The sequence below is a fragment of the Lutra lutra genome, chromosome 3, assembly GCF_902655055.1.
Source record: "Lutra lutra chromosome 3, mLutLut1.2, whole genome shotgun sequence".
NCBI classification, from domain to species: Eukaryota; Metazoa; Chordata; class Mammalia; order Carnivora; family Mustelidae; genus Lutra; species Lutra lutra.
In genome coordinates, this window is record NC_062280.1 from 2,755,942 (window position 1) to 2,769,518 (window position 13,577).

Below are 13,577 nucleotides of genomic sequence, written 5' to 3' on the forward strand. Positions count from 1 at the left end.
GATATTTATGCACATGTGTTCACTGTTTTAATGCTGAGTTGTATTCCATTGTATGGTATGATGGATGATTTTATGACTTATGGTACCCGTAGTTATTATCTGCCTCCCTACATGCATACACACGCTGTTGCTGTTCCTCTGGCCAGCCTGACGAATGCACACGGACATACTATGACCCGTTCATCCAGGCGCCCACTCATGGGCATTTAGATTGTTGCCAGTTTCCTGCTATTATACATGAAGCTGCCATGAGCATTTGTGTGTAAGTCTTTGTACAGACACAGATGTTTCCATTTCTCTTGGGTAAATACCAAAAAGGATTCCTGGGTCATTGAGTAGGTGTGTGTTTAACTTACAGAGAAACTGCCAGACTGTTTTTCAAAGTTGTGCTATTACTTTGCATTCCTACTAGCAGTGTATGAGAGTTCCAACAGCTTCACATCCTTGCCAACACTTAGTACGATGATTTTGGCCATTCCAGTGCATATGTAGTAAATCTCATTATGGTTTTAACTTGTATTTCCCTAATGATTAATGATGCAGAACATCTGTTCATGTGCTTAGTTGCTATTTGTATATCCTTTTTGGTAAAGTGTCTGTTCAGATATTTTGCCCTTATTTTTACTTTTTTCTTTTTTAAAGATTTTATTTATTTATTTGACACAGAGAGAGAGATCACAAGTAGGCAGAGAGGCAGGCGGAGAGAGAGGGGGGGAAGCAGGCTCTCCACTGAGCAGAGAGCCCGATGTGGGGCTTGATCCCAGGACCCTGAGACCATGACCTGAGCCGAAGGCAGAGGCTTAACCCACTGAGCCACCCAGGCGCCCCTATTTTGCCCGTTTTTTAAATTGTGTTGTCTTATTGAATTGTAAGCATTCTTTATATATTCTAGATACAAGTAATTTGTTAGATGTATGTTTTGCTTATTCCCAGTCTATAGTGTGTCCTTTCATTTTTGTAACAGGGTCTTTTGAAGAGCAAAAGTTTTTAATTTTGATGAAGTCCAATTATTGGTATTTTAAACTTAGTTCATAAGTTCTGTGTCCTCTTTAAGAAATCTGCCAAACTCAAGATCACAAAGGTTTTCTGTTTTTCTCTGTATTTAGACATATGATCCATTTTGAGTTAATTTTTGCATATGGCCAAGATTTTTTTTTTTGATATGGCTGTCCAATTATTTCAGCTCCATTTATTGAAAAGATTATCTTTTCCTCCATTGAATTTTTCTGAGTTATTTCTGGACTTTTTATTCTGTTCTATTTACTCATTTGTCTATCTTTATGTTATACTCACTGTCTTAATTATTGAAAGTTTACAGTAAATCGTGGAGGCAGGAAGTGTAAGTCCTTCAACGTTGCTATTCTTTTTCAAAGTTGTTTTGGCTACTCTAGGTCCTTTGCCATTCCATATAATTTTAAAAAATCAATCTGTCAATTTATGAAAAAGGTCTATTATTTTTATTGGAATTGCATGAAATCTATAAATAAATTTGTGGAGAACAGGCATCTCCATAATATTAAGACTTCCAATCTATGAACTGTATGTCTCTCTACTTGTTTAGGTCTTCTTTAATATCAATCAGCAATGATTCCTAGTTTCCAATACACAATTCTTGTATATATTTTATCTTAGGTATTTTCTATTTTAAAATTGTGCATAATAAGTTTTGATTGAATGCTGGACATTGTGAATTGCAAACTGATAGATGCTGAATTTTTTGGTTTTCCTTTAAAGGGAGTTGGGCTTTGTTCTGGCATGCAGTTATCTTACTTGGGATCAGTTTGCTCCATTTGCAGCTAGCTTTCAAGCTTTATTAGGACAATTCTAGAGCAGCTTTCACTCTGGAACTAACTTAACTCCACTATTAAGATGATATCGTTCCAAGGACTTAATTCCTTATATAATCCCCTGAATTATGAGGAATCTGAACTCTGGCCACAGAGCATAAACCATTCCTAGCGCTGTGTGAGCTCTGAGAATGGTTCAGCCTACTGCCCGTAGTGGTTCTTTTCCTAACCTAATGGAGTTTCATCCCATTATTAACATGTGAAGATTCAGTTAGAGATGGGATGGTATTCGTCTTATCACACTACCATCATCGTTATCATAATCATGATTATTAAAAATATTCATTGTGGGGGGGACCTACGTTAGCACCTTCACTCTTCAAAACCTCCCTGTTTACTCCATTTCCACTTACTCTGAGATGAGCAATCCCTTTTCTGTGCTTCAAGTGTATTTTTTGTATCTTTGTTAAAGCACCCATTGCATGTACTGAAATCATGTATTTAAATAGTTGCTTCCCCTGTAGAATATAAACACCTTGAAGGCAGAGACTCTAATTCCTCTTTTCCATTTTTTTTTTAAGTAGGCTCCATGCCCAATGTGGAGCCCAATTAGGGCTTGAACTCATGACCCTGAGATTAAGACCTGAACTGAGATGAAGATTCACACACTTAACTGACTGAACCACCCAGGCACCCTCTAATTTCTCTTTTTAACTCTACTTTTTACCTCAGTTCCTGATGAGTTAGGCATTCAAGACCTGCCAGCTGAATCAAGAATATTCATGTAATCAATGTCTGTACATCTCTAGGTGGCCAGTGTGGGGGTTGGGGAGGAGGAAACAAACATGTCCTTTGCTCCTATTTCTTCCAGTTCCTTCAAACTTCCCCAGATGATAAGTGACTTCTCTCCATTGTTCAGAGAGAGAGGTCTGATATTGTATTTATATTTAAGTATATAAACCTGCTGTGTATGTTGTGGTATTTGTTAGCAAAACAACAAAATTCAAATTATTTGTATATCCACTAGATAGAGATGAGAAGTTTTTAAACTGAGATTGGCCTATAATTTAAAGTATTATGCTATAAAAGGAGACAGTGAGATTATCTTTTTAGTATGTGTATTTGAGGAATCTAGAAATTTTAACCAGGTGACTTACTCTAGTCATTTTTATAAAAATGCTTTTTTATGGAATACAATAGCAACTATAAGCTTAAGTACCTTGCAAGTAATAAATCTTCAGTAAATGATAGTTTTTATATTATTATTCTTTGATAGTCTAACATTTTTCATTCCTTGGTTTTGTGACTAGTAGAAAACATCCACACTTCTAATAGTAATTTTTCCATGTTTATTCATTTTGCTTTTTAAAAAATTAATTCAGGTAAAGTACTGTTGATATAGCATTTCCTTATTTTTAATTTAAATTCAATTAATTAATATATAATGTATTATTTGTTTCAGGGGGTACAGGCCTGTGACTCATCGGTCTTATATAATACCCAGTACTCATTTTAAAACATACCCTCCCCAGTGTCTATCACCCAGTTACCCTATCCTCCCTCCAGCAATCCTCAGTTTGTTTCCTAAGATTAAAAGTCTCTGTGGTTTGTCCCCCTCTCTGGTTTCATCTTGTTTCATTTTTCCCTCTCTTCCCCTATGATCCTCTGCCTTGTTTCTTAATTCCACATATCAATGAGATCATATGATATAGTTGTCTTTTTCTGGTTAACTTAATTCACTTTGCATAATACCCTCTAGTTCTAGTTGCAAATGGCAAGATTTCATTTTCTGATGGCTGTGTAATATTCCATTGTATATATATCTACCACATCTTCTTTAACCATTCATCTGCTGATGGACATCTGGGCTCTTTCCATAGTTAGGCTATTGTGGACATGCTGCTATAAACATTGGGGGGCAGGTTCCCTTTTGGACTACATCTGTATCTTTTTGGTAAATACCCGGAAATATGGTGTTTTCTTTTGTAATTTATTAACCATATTATGCTAGAAAACTTAACCCAACATACCAATCTGTGTTTGACTTTATCATTTCCAAGATGGAAAGAAATATTCTTACTGATATGTATATTCTTATAGGTGTCGCCCATACAAGTAATCCTATCAGTCAACAATTTGTTGTAGAGGAAAATGCCTTTCCAGTACTTATTCAACTACTGAGAAATCACCCTTCTCCTAACATCAAGGTATATAAAAGTTTTAAGGTTTTTTCTGATTAAGGGGTTTTTTTCTGATGTAGTAAAAATTAACAGAAATAGGACTTTTTGAGAATAATTTGTATCTTTATGTAAATTCACAAGTATAATTAAAAATTTAACATTTTAAACAAAATTCTAGAAGTTTTAAATTAAAAAGTTGCTATAAAAATAGTAAATTTTATTAAAATATTACATTTTCAAATAATTAAGTCTTGCGTCTTTACTCATCAAATAAGCTTTATTCTTCAGATATCTGATTATTCACAGAATTTCTTCCCTTCTTTTTCGGATACTGGTTGCTAAAACGGTGGGGATAATGAGGATGTGTGTGATTTATGTAGCGAAATTTCTCAGATATAAGTGATTCCTATAGTTTTGCACCACTAAGATAGCTTTACCTTCTACCAAGCGGTCTGTGTTGCCCTGCAACAATAGTTTTCTTATATAAATAGCTGATGAGTTAAGAGTCATTCACTCTTCTATTTACTTCTAGTAAACTGCCTTTAATAAAATGATGCTCACGTCTATTCAAATTCTCTACCAAAGCTTTGGAAATTTAGGACATCTAGAGTTAGCCAGGCAGGAAATTTTAAGACCAAAAAATATATTTTCTCTTCAAAATTGGGTATGAGTTCTGTCAGAAATGAGAAAACAGAAATATGAAAGTAAATACAGTATTATTTCTTTTAAGGAATGTGTTATGAGAAAAGATGCTCTAAGTTATGCAGCTTTTCTGGCTATGAGAGAATATTCTTTCATAGGAGTTGATTGGGGGGAAAAAGGAAGGAGCCTATACTAGCAATTTTGGGGCTGAATTATATGTAAAACCTATGCTGACTTTCAAAGTACAAATAAATTTCATACGACTATGGAAAATGCCACATAAAAATACATTTTTATTTTAAAACACGCAATTTCATGGCAAAACGGTTTACTTCAATTGCGTCCATCTGTATTTTGGTACATGTTTTCAATGAGATCTTTAACTTGTTAAAAACAGAACACAAATATATTCCAATACTTTTCTTCAAATATGATTCTATAGTAAACAAAGTTTTGTAATAATAATCATGCTTTTCAAATTCATAACGTTATTCGTAGAAACGCATAATACTTAAAGAACATTATCTGTCGAGTCCCAACAATAGATGAGGTTCGTTTACATCCTCTGAAAAGTCTTCAGAGTGTGCGTCAGATGACTCCTGAAATACAGTATTTCTCAGGACTGCTCCTCAGTGCTTTAATTCCGAGGCATTCCATGGAAGCCTTCCAACTCAATGGTCACTAGCTAACAAGCGGTTCAAAACAGCTTTTATCCCCATGCCAGGAAATTAAAAAAAATTTTTTTTAGATGTGGAAGGGATACAACTATGCACTTCAGATAATACCTCCTCCCATTTCTGGCTGCCTTCTCCGATGCTCCCCAGCGGAGTCGTGTGGTTGTGCCGACGGCACACAGGAGGAGGATATTTTCCTAGCTGTTAAAAATTATAAGGGACGGGGGCGCCTGGGTGGCTCAGTGGGTTAAAGCCTCTGCTTTCGGCTCAGGTCGTGATCCCAGCGTCTTGGGATCGAGCCCCGCATCGGGCTCTCGGCTCAGCGGGGAGCCTGCTTCCTCCTCTCTCTCTCTCTACCTATGATCTCTCTCTGTCATATAAATAAATAAAATCTTTAAAAAAAATTATAAGGGACCTTCCTCCAAACATTATAAATACCAACCTCTAAATATTAGAGAACTGAAAAAAATAAATATTAGAGAACTGGAATCAATGAATTATATATTATCTTTGAATAAGTATATCCCATATGAAAGTCTGTATAATATGTCATTTGATAAACCATGAGTGAAAAATAATTTCTGAAAACCACCTATTTAGGTTGAAGTGGCATTTACCTTGGCATGCATTGTCCTAAGGAATGATCTGTTACAGAACGAATTACAAGAAAACGAAGGATTTAGGTATGCCGATGTCCTTGAACTTCTTCACTCACCAGATAAGGTACTATCTTTATAAAATGTTAGAGCTCGTGTGGGAAGGTTTTTAGACCCATTGTGAAATTATAAATGTTTCACAGCAATACTTAACTATATTACATAAGAAAGTAAAATCTCTTTGGTAGGTCATTAGTTTGTAATGATGAAATAATACTGTTCCATATTTTTCATAGTTGTTATATTTCTTCTTTGAAATGTAGCAATTTTATGCTCAAAGAGCAAATAAATCTTTTCTGCCCTGGATGTGTTGAAACTTTTCCCTAATTTCATGACCTTTCAACTTTCAATCATCCATTTCTTACCCAATATTCCAGAGTGGTAGCTTCTCAAACTATTTGTGATGAAGGAAAGCTTTTCCCCAGCAATCTGTTATGGGCAGGATAATTCAAAACAAAGAAACAAAAAAACTACATCAAAAACTAATGATGTACTATATGTTGGCTAACTGATAATAATAAAAAATAACAAAAAACCCCAAAAACTTTAAATTTTGAGATAATTTTAGGTTTTCTAAAATTTTGCAAAAATAGTATGGAGTATTCTAGCATATCCTTTATCCAGCTTTCCTGGATATCAATAAGGAAATCAAGACTGATACCAAATAATTAACTCATCTGCAAATTTTACCTAGTTTTGCCAATTTTCTCACTAATGTCCTTTTTCTCTTCCAAAATCCAATCCAGGATCTCCTATTACATCTAGCTGTTATGTCCCTTTGGTTTCCTTCAATCTGTGAAACACTGTCCTTTGTCTTTCATGACTTTTACATGTCTTCCATGATTTTGACATTTTTTGTGAGTTTACACCAGTTAGTTTGTAGAATGTCCCTCAATTTGAATTAGCTGATGTTTTCTCATGATTAAATTGAGGTGGTGCATTTTGGCAAGAATACCACAGAAATGATGTGGTCGTCTTCTTCTTTTGTTAAGATTTTATTTATTTATTTGACAGAGAGAGAGAGAAAGAGAGATCACAAGTGGGGTGGTGGGGAAGCAGGCTCCCCGCTGAGCAGAGAGCCTGATTCGGGGCTCGATCCCAGGACCCTGAGATCATGACCTGAGCTGAAGGCAGAGGCTTAACCCCCTGAGCCACCCAGGCGCCCCTGATGTGGTCTTCTTTACTCACCTGCCCAGTGCATTATTTTCGGGAGGTACATGCTGCTGTTACGTCTTATAACAGGCAGTGCTAACTCTGGGTACTTGGTTAAAGTACTATCTGTCATATTTCTCCACTGTCAAGTCACTGTACTTGCCTCTTTTAATTAACAGGTTTCTTGAGGTGAGACACTTTGAGCCGATGCAAATAATTCTGTTTTGCATGCACTTTTTTTTAGCATCCACGGATGCAACAATGATTACATGGTTTATTTGCCTAATGGCAATTTTTTTAAAAATTCTTTTTTAAAAAAATCAAGTTTTATTTAAATTCGAGTTAGTTCATACAGTATAATATTAGTTTCAGGGGTACCATTTAATAATTCAACACTTATAAATGACACCTGGTGCTCATCACAAGTGCCTTCCTTGGTCATGATCGCCCATTGACCCCATCATCCCATCCCCTGCCCTCTGGCAACCACCAGTTTGTTCTCTCTAGTTGAAAGTCTGCTTCGTGGTTTTCTTCTTTTCCCCCACTTCCCGTTTGTTTGTTTTGTTTCTTAAATTCCACATATGAGTGAAATAATATGGTATTTATCTTTCTCTGACTTCCTTCACTTAGCATAATACACTCTAGCTCCAACCACGATTGCAAATGGTAAGATTTCATTTTTTATGGCCGAATAATAGTCCACTGTAAATATATACCGTATCTTCTTCATCCATTCATCAGTTAATGGACATCTGGGCTCTTTCCATAATTTGGTGATTGTTGATAATGCTGCTATAAACATCTTTGTATATTTATTAATTAGTATTTAACTATAAGGAAGAGCTGTTCCTTTATTTTTATTTAAGATGTTTATTTATTTATTTGTCAGAGAGAGAGAGCATGCACAAGCAGGGGGACTGGCCGGCAGAGGGGGAAGAGGCTCCCTGCTGAGCTAGGAGCCCAATGCTGGGCTTGATCCCAGGACCGTGGGATCACGCATGACCTGAGCTGAAGGCAGAGGCTTAATGGACTGAGCCACCCAGGAGTCCCAAAGCTATTCCTTTTAGATGCTAATTCCCAGTTTCTGTAATCCTGTTGTCAACCATTTTGTGGACCATCACTGGTCCATGGGCCACACTTTGAACAGCACCAACCCCAGAGAATTTTGAGAACTTCTGTTGTCTGCAGTGCATTTAGCAATCAGGGAAGAAAATTGCCAACTATCTCTGTCAGTTTGGTTCTGGTGGAATTGGGAGGAAGAAAGGAGGGCTAAAAGAGGAGAAATGAACTCACTGCATTATTATTTTTTTTTAATAAAGAATTGTATTCTACTGTAGTATATGAAAAATGGTGATGGGCTGCTGGAATAATACGAGCAGTGTGTAAGGAGACTGAATTTGGATCTAACTTTCTAAGCCACCTTTCTTCTCTCTGTTCATTTCACATTTTATTCTCATCACCCTATTCCTCAGGGACACCCTTCTCCTTTTTCTTGACTAATAATTCTCCTCCGACTCACTCCCCTTTTCTTCCCAGCCTGTTCCCACCTGCTTCACTTACTGGACCCTATTCTTTTGTGAATTCCTAAAAATACCCTTTTTCTTCCTTTATGGCCAGGTGGCTCCTTATGTGTACATAATTTTTTTATGGAACATTTCAAACATATGCAGAAGAGTAGCATAATGAACTTAAATATTTATTTCTATGACCCAACTTCTGCAATTATCAATCCTGGCCAATCTTATTATACCTATATACCCACTTCATCTTCCCAAGTTGTTATTATTTTTTAAAGGTTTATTTATGCGAGAGAGAAAGCGTGCAGATGCATGAGTTGGGGGAGGGGCGGAGGGAGAGAATCTCAAGCCGACTCTGCTGAGTGTGGAACCACTGGGGGGCTGGATCTCACGGTATCGAGATCATAACCTAAGCCAAAACCAAGAGTCAGATGCCCAACTGACTGAGAAACCCAGGAGCCCCTTGTCCTGTATTACTTTTGAAGCAAATCTCAGGCATCGTATAATTTTATTGGTAAATATTTTGGTACGTACATATAGCACTTTTACATAATTAACAGTGGCAGAAGAAAACTCACTTCATTAATGGCTCTTTCTGTACTATACTGTTCAAACAAAATACTAAAAATAAGATTTAGTGATAAAATTCTTTTTGGGCTTTCTGGCAGATCTACTGTATTTGTTCATCTTTGCCAAGTAAATAAGAATTGGCTTTTGCTGTTTGCCAAATCCCAGAATGTTAAAATGTGATTTTTAAATCTTCTTTCTTTTTATTTCCCCTCAGGATACAGAATTTTACAAATGAACTTATTTTAAGAGATGACAGAGATCATCCCAGAATGCATAAAATGTAATATATAGCATGCTAGAACAAGGGAAGTTTTATCAAGTCTACTTTGAAATGTTGAAAATAAAAATATGTTAAAACAAAAAAGTTGAGGGTTAATGAAATTATGGAATTTCCTTACTACTTAGGTATTCATTTGCATAATCATTAACCTAACTTTCCCTCTGAAAATTAAAATTACTTCTCTTCTCTCTGATACCGCAACCTACTTCTCTATTTTATCTGTTCAATAACATTCTGGGTTAACTCAACTACCTATTTTCCCCAATAATGTCAAATTTTACTCCCAAAGATAAGAATGCAATATATTTAGACAGCCAAGAATTCAAAATTCATTACCTTGAGTAACATAATAGATGAACTGAGTTAAAGATAATGCATGTTTCTCTTATGTGCAGGATATCTGTTTAAGGGCGGGCTATGCATTATCCCTTTTTGCCTTCAACAATCGCCTTCAACAATACTTAATTTTGGAAAGTGGAATCATGACCATATCAATCTTTGAACCCTTTCTTGAATCAACAGTTGAAACTGAGAAGGCAATGGCAGCATTTCAGGTATAAAACTGGAAATTCAAACTTCAAATCAATAAATTAGTCTTTCTCGTCAAAACTTAAAAAATGAGAAAAAATTTCGATCTGGAAAACGTTTACCAATTTGTAAAATACACGGTATTTTTTACACCAGCCCCTTCCACCTCATAGAAACTCCATTATTTATGAGGATTCCTCATTTATCTACAGTGTTACAAGTTACAAGGCACTTTTTGCCTCTGTACCTTTTCTGATACTTAGAACAACCCTGTCAGGCTGGTGGGCAGATAGTTATCATTTTCATCATCCCCTTATTACAGGCAGAGAATCACGGTAGTGTACCAGACAAATTTTCTAACTGGAGACCTTTAGCTGATCACACGGATTCTTCAACCTATGACACCTGGATGTATCTGGGTGCTTCTTTTTCTATCCAGTGACCTTTAGGAGAACTATTTTCTATGAACCCATACTTCAAGGATGCAAAAGCTGCAAATATTGTAGGAAGCACACACTGGCCTGCCATGTTCACCACAGTTAATCAGACAGTGAAAACTACTCTGACTCAAACCCTTGCCACTTGCTTTTCTTGTACTGGACCATTTCAAGTCACTCCCCTTACCTTCCTGAGAAGTACCAAAGAACAAAAAGCTTAATTAGAGGAGCAGAGTAGAAAACATTCGGTGATTTAATGCTTCTCTTTTGTTTTCAGATTATTATCTTAGCTAAAGTCATTATAGATGTGGACCATATTACTTTGTCTGCAAGAGGTGTTACTATTTTAGTCGATAGTCTGTATTCAGTTCATTCCACTACCATTATCTTGACAGGTAAGAAAGAACTGGAAGGTGGTTACATAAAACTGCATCTGCATGAGGGGCGCCTGGGTGGCTCAGTGGGTTAAAGCCTCTGCCTTCGGCTCAGGTCATGATCTCAGGGTCCTGGGATCAAGCACCGAGTTGGGCTCTCTGCTCGGCAGGGAGCCTGCTTCCTCCTCTCTCTCTCTGCCTGCCTCTCTGCCTACTTGTGATCTCTGTCAAATAAATAAATAAAAATCTTAAAAAAAAAAAAACCTACATCTGCATGAAACTGTTTTCAAAAAAATTTTTTTGTAATCTGAACAATAATAGAATGAACTGGTGTATGTCTACATGCAACTCCACACAAAGTCTACATGGGACAGTGGGAGTCTACTCTGCACCCCAACAGAAGCCAGGCAACTCTGACCGTGGCCTTTTTGATTTCCTAGTGACCTTTTCAATCCCCTAATTATTTTTTGGCAAATATAAAATGAGAATCCAACTCTGAGCTACTAACCAGAAAATTGACACACTGATTTATAATAGTAATGGCAGATTTATACGCTATTCCTGTGTCTGGTTTTCTTTTGATCAACTTCACATTTTGCTAACATTCAAGAGTTTCTTATGTTGCTATGCGATATAGCAAAGCAAAATAGTCCAGCAGAGTTCTTGGCACACTTAATGCTAACCGTGTAACTGTATCTACTCTGGAGCTAATTTTCGAGATGAATAATCAGGTAATTGACTTGATATATCACTCTCAACACAACATGAAACAGTATCAGAATGATGACCACATGAAATTACTACTACCGAAAAATAAATAAGGTCTTTGTTTTTTAACTGAAATGGATCACTGAAGGTAGGAAAGGAAGTTACACTTGCTGCTACACTTATATTTTTACTTGGCATGGAAGGAAAATTCATGCAAATGAAAACTTTCTGAAGGAAACTAGGAAAAAAACATGTTTAAATTATTAAATACATTTTTATTTAAATAGCATTCTTAATTCAAGTCATAGTAATTCTGTGACTCTGAAAAACAATCATCGTGGTTTTAAATTTTACTGCAGAAACTCTTGCATGCAAGAAATACTATGTTATACTATCCTTCAAATATTAATTTTCTCAGGCTGCTTGGAACTGAATCTCAAAAATTTCTGGGCTTTCTCTGCCCTCCAGCATCACAGTCACTTGCATCTCCAGAGTGACGTGCCTGTCCGGGGTATCCCAAGCAAAGCAGGATATTCGGGCCTCGGATATAATGTAAAATAAATGTTGTGCCAGATGTCTAAGTTGACAAGGTTCCCAGACATGGCTCCAGAGGCACAGAAGTTTCACAAAGACTAGATTTCTGTTGCCAAGGGTCCAGTTTTCCCGTGTCCACCACAGAACCGCTCTCCACACGCAGCCCCTGCCCCTTGTGTGTCCTCCTTCATCTTGGATCCTCTACCTGCCTCCGCTGCCTCCGTTCCTTACTCCCCATCTTTAAAGAACCCTCTATCCCTCTCTCCCTTTCACCTGGAACAGTGCCTTCTATGTTCACAGGCTTTTAAATATATGCCTGAAAAAAAAAAGTTATTTTTAGACATGTTTTGCTTTAAGCCACACAAGCCATCCCTCCCCATCCTGAAACAATAAATACAAAGGTCTTGGTTTATAAAGAATGCAAAAAAAAAAAGAAAACAAGAACAAAATCTAAGTGAATGCCTCCATAGAGCACCATCCACATTTATATTTTAAAATCTGTGATGCACTTATTCCACCACAGCCAACAATACTGTGAAAAAATACCACATGAAAGCTCTAAAAATAAAACACACATTTGAATGAAAGAGTTTTAAATTGGTAGTTGCATATTTATTTAATTACTGAATTACTTTATTATTTTCAATCTCCAAACATTTCTTTGTATGGCAAAAACATCAAAGATTTTAAATTTAAGTAATACATTGTTTGGGTTCAAAATACCATTAAGCTCTTAACTCAAAGTGATCTGAATTGCAAAAAGGACAAACTGGATTTTTTTTATGGTAGTTCCAACATCATGTTCACGGTCATTAAAAAAACACAAAAGCTCAAAACAATATATTCTGAAGCCACAGGAAAGAAAAACTCCAATTTTCAAAACTCCCTACTTTTAAATAAAGCTAATCAACTTGTACTGTTTGTGACAGAAAACCAAATCGTAACTTTGGGGAAAGAACTCCTCATTTAATATATACGGGCTTTTTCTCAGGCCTCCTCAGAGAGGTCTTGTGACTCAACCCTTTTAATAATACGTGCAAATGAACAAAAGTACAGTATATCAGTTTATATCAATTAAATAACACAAACATTTTCTTCTTGTTTAATTTTCAGGGAATTTAATAGCTAGCCTGGCTCATTCTAGAGCTGCTATTCTAGAAGCATTTACCACATTAGGGACAATCCAAAAGCTCTGCTATCATTTGTATTCTGGAAAAGAAGAGGTAAAAACAAAACCAATTGTATAACTGAATACTCTAAAAATGTAATTGCTCTCATATTTGTGTGCTACTTTCTCTGCGGGCTGACTATGTTATATAATAGTTCATGTCACTTAACTCAAAATTAGATTTTTCTAGTACCACATCTGCCATCCATAATTCTGGTTCCTACAAAATGTGCCTATTTGTTTTAACTTCAGTACTTAAGACTCAATATGCAAACAAGTACACTGATGATATAGAAGTTTGTAATTAAAATATTTACAAAATATCTCACAAAAACTGGTGACTAACTTATTAACTTAGTAACTAAGTAGT

At 36.1% G+C, this 13,577-nt stretch overlaps 1 protein-coding gene across 2 annotated transcripts in view; it reads left to right on the forward strand.

The window, feature by feature from the left end:
- ANKAR (ankyrin and armadillo repeat containing) overlaps positions 1-13,577 on the forward strand; it is a 68,413-nt gene that overhangs the window by 49,507 nt on the left and 5,329 nt on the right. For both annotated transcript variants that reach the window (XM_047720552.1, XM_047720553.1), the window contains 5 exons: positions 3,888-3,994; positions 5,884-6,006; positions 9,854-10,012; positions 10,701-10,818; positions 13,153-13,262. In XM_047720552.1, the coding sequence (XP_047576508.1) occupies positions 3,888-3,994; positions 5,884-6,006; positions 9,854-10,012; positions 10,701-10,818; positions 13,153-13,262 (617 nt within the window). The remainder of the gene's footprint in view (positions 1-3,887; positions 3,995-5,883; positions 6,007-9,853; positions 10,013-10,700; positions 10,819-13,152; positions 13,263-13,577) is intronic.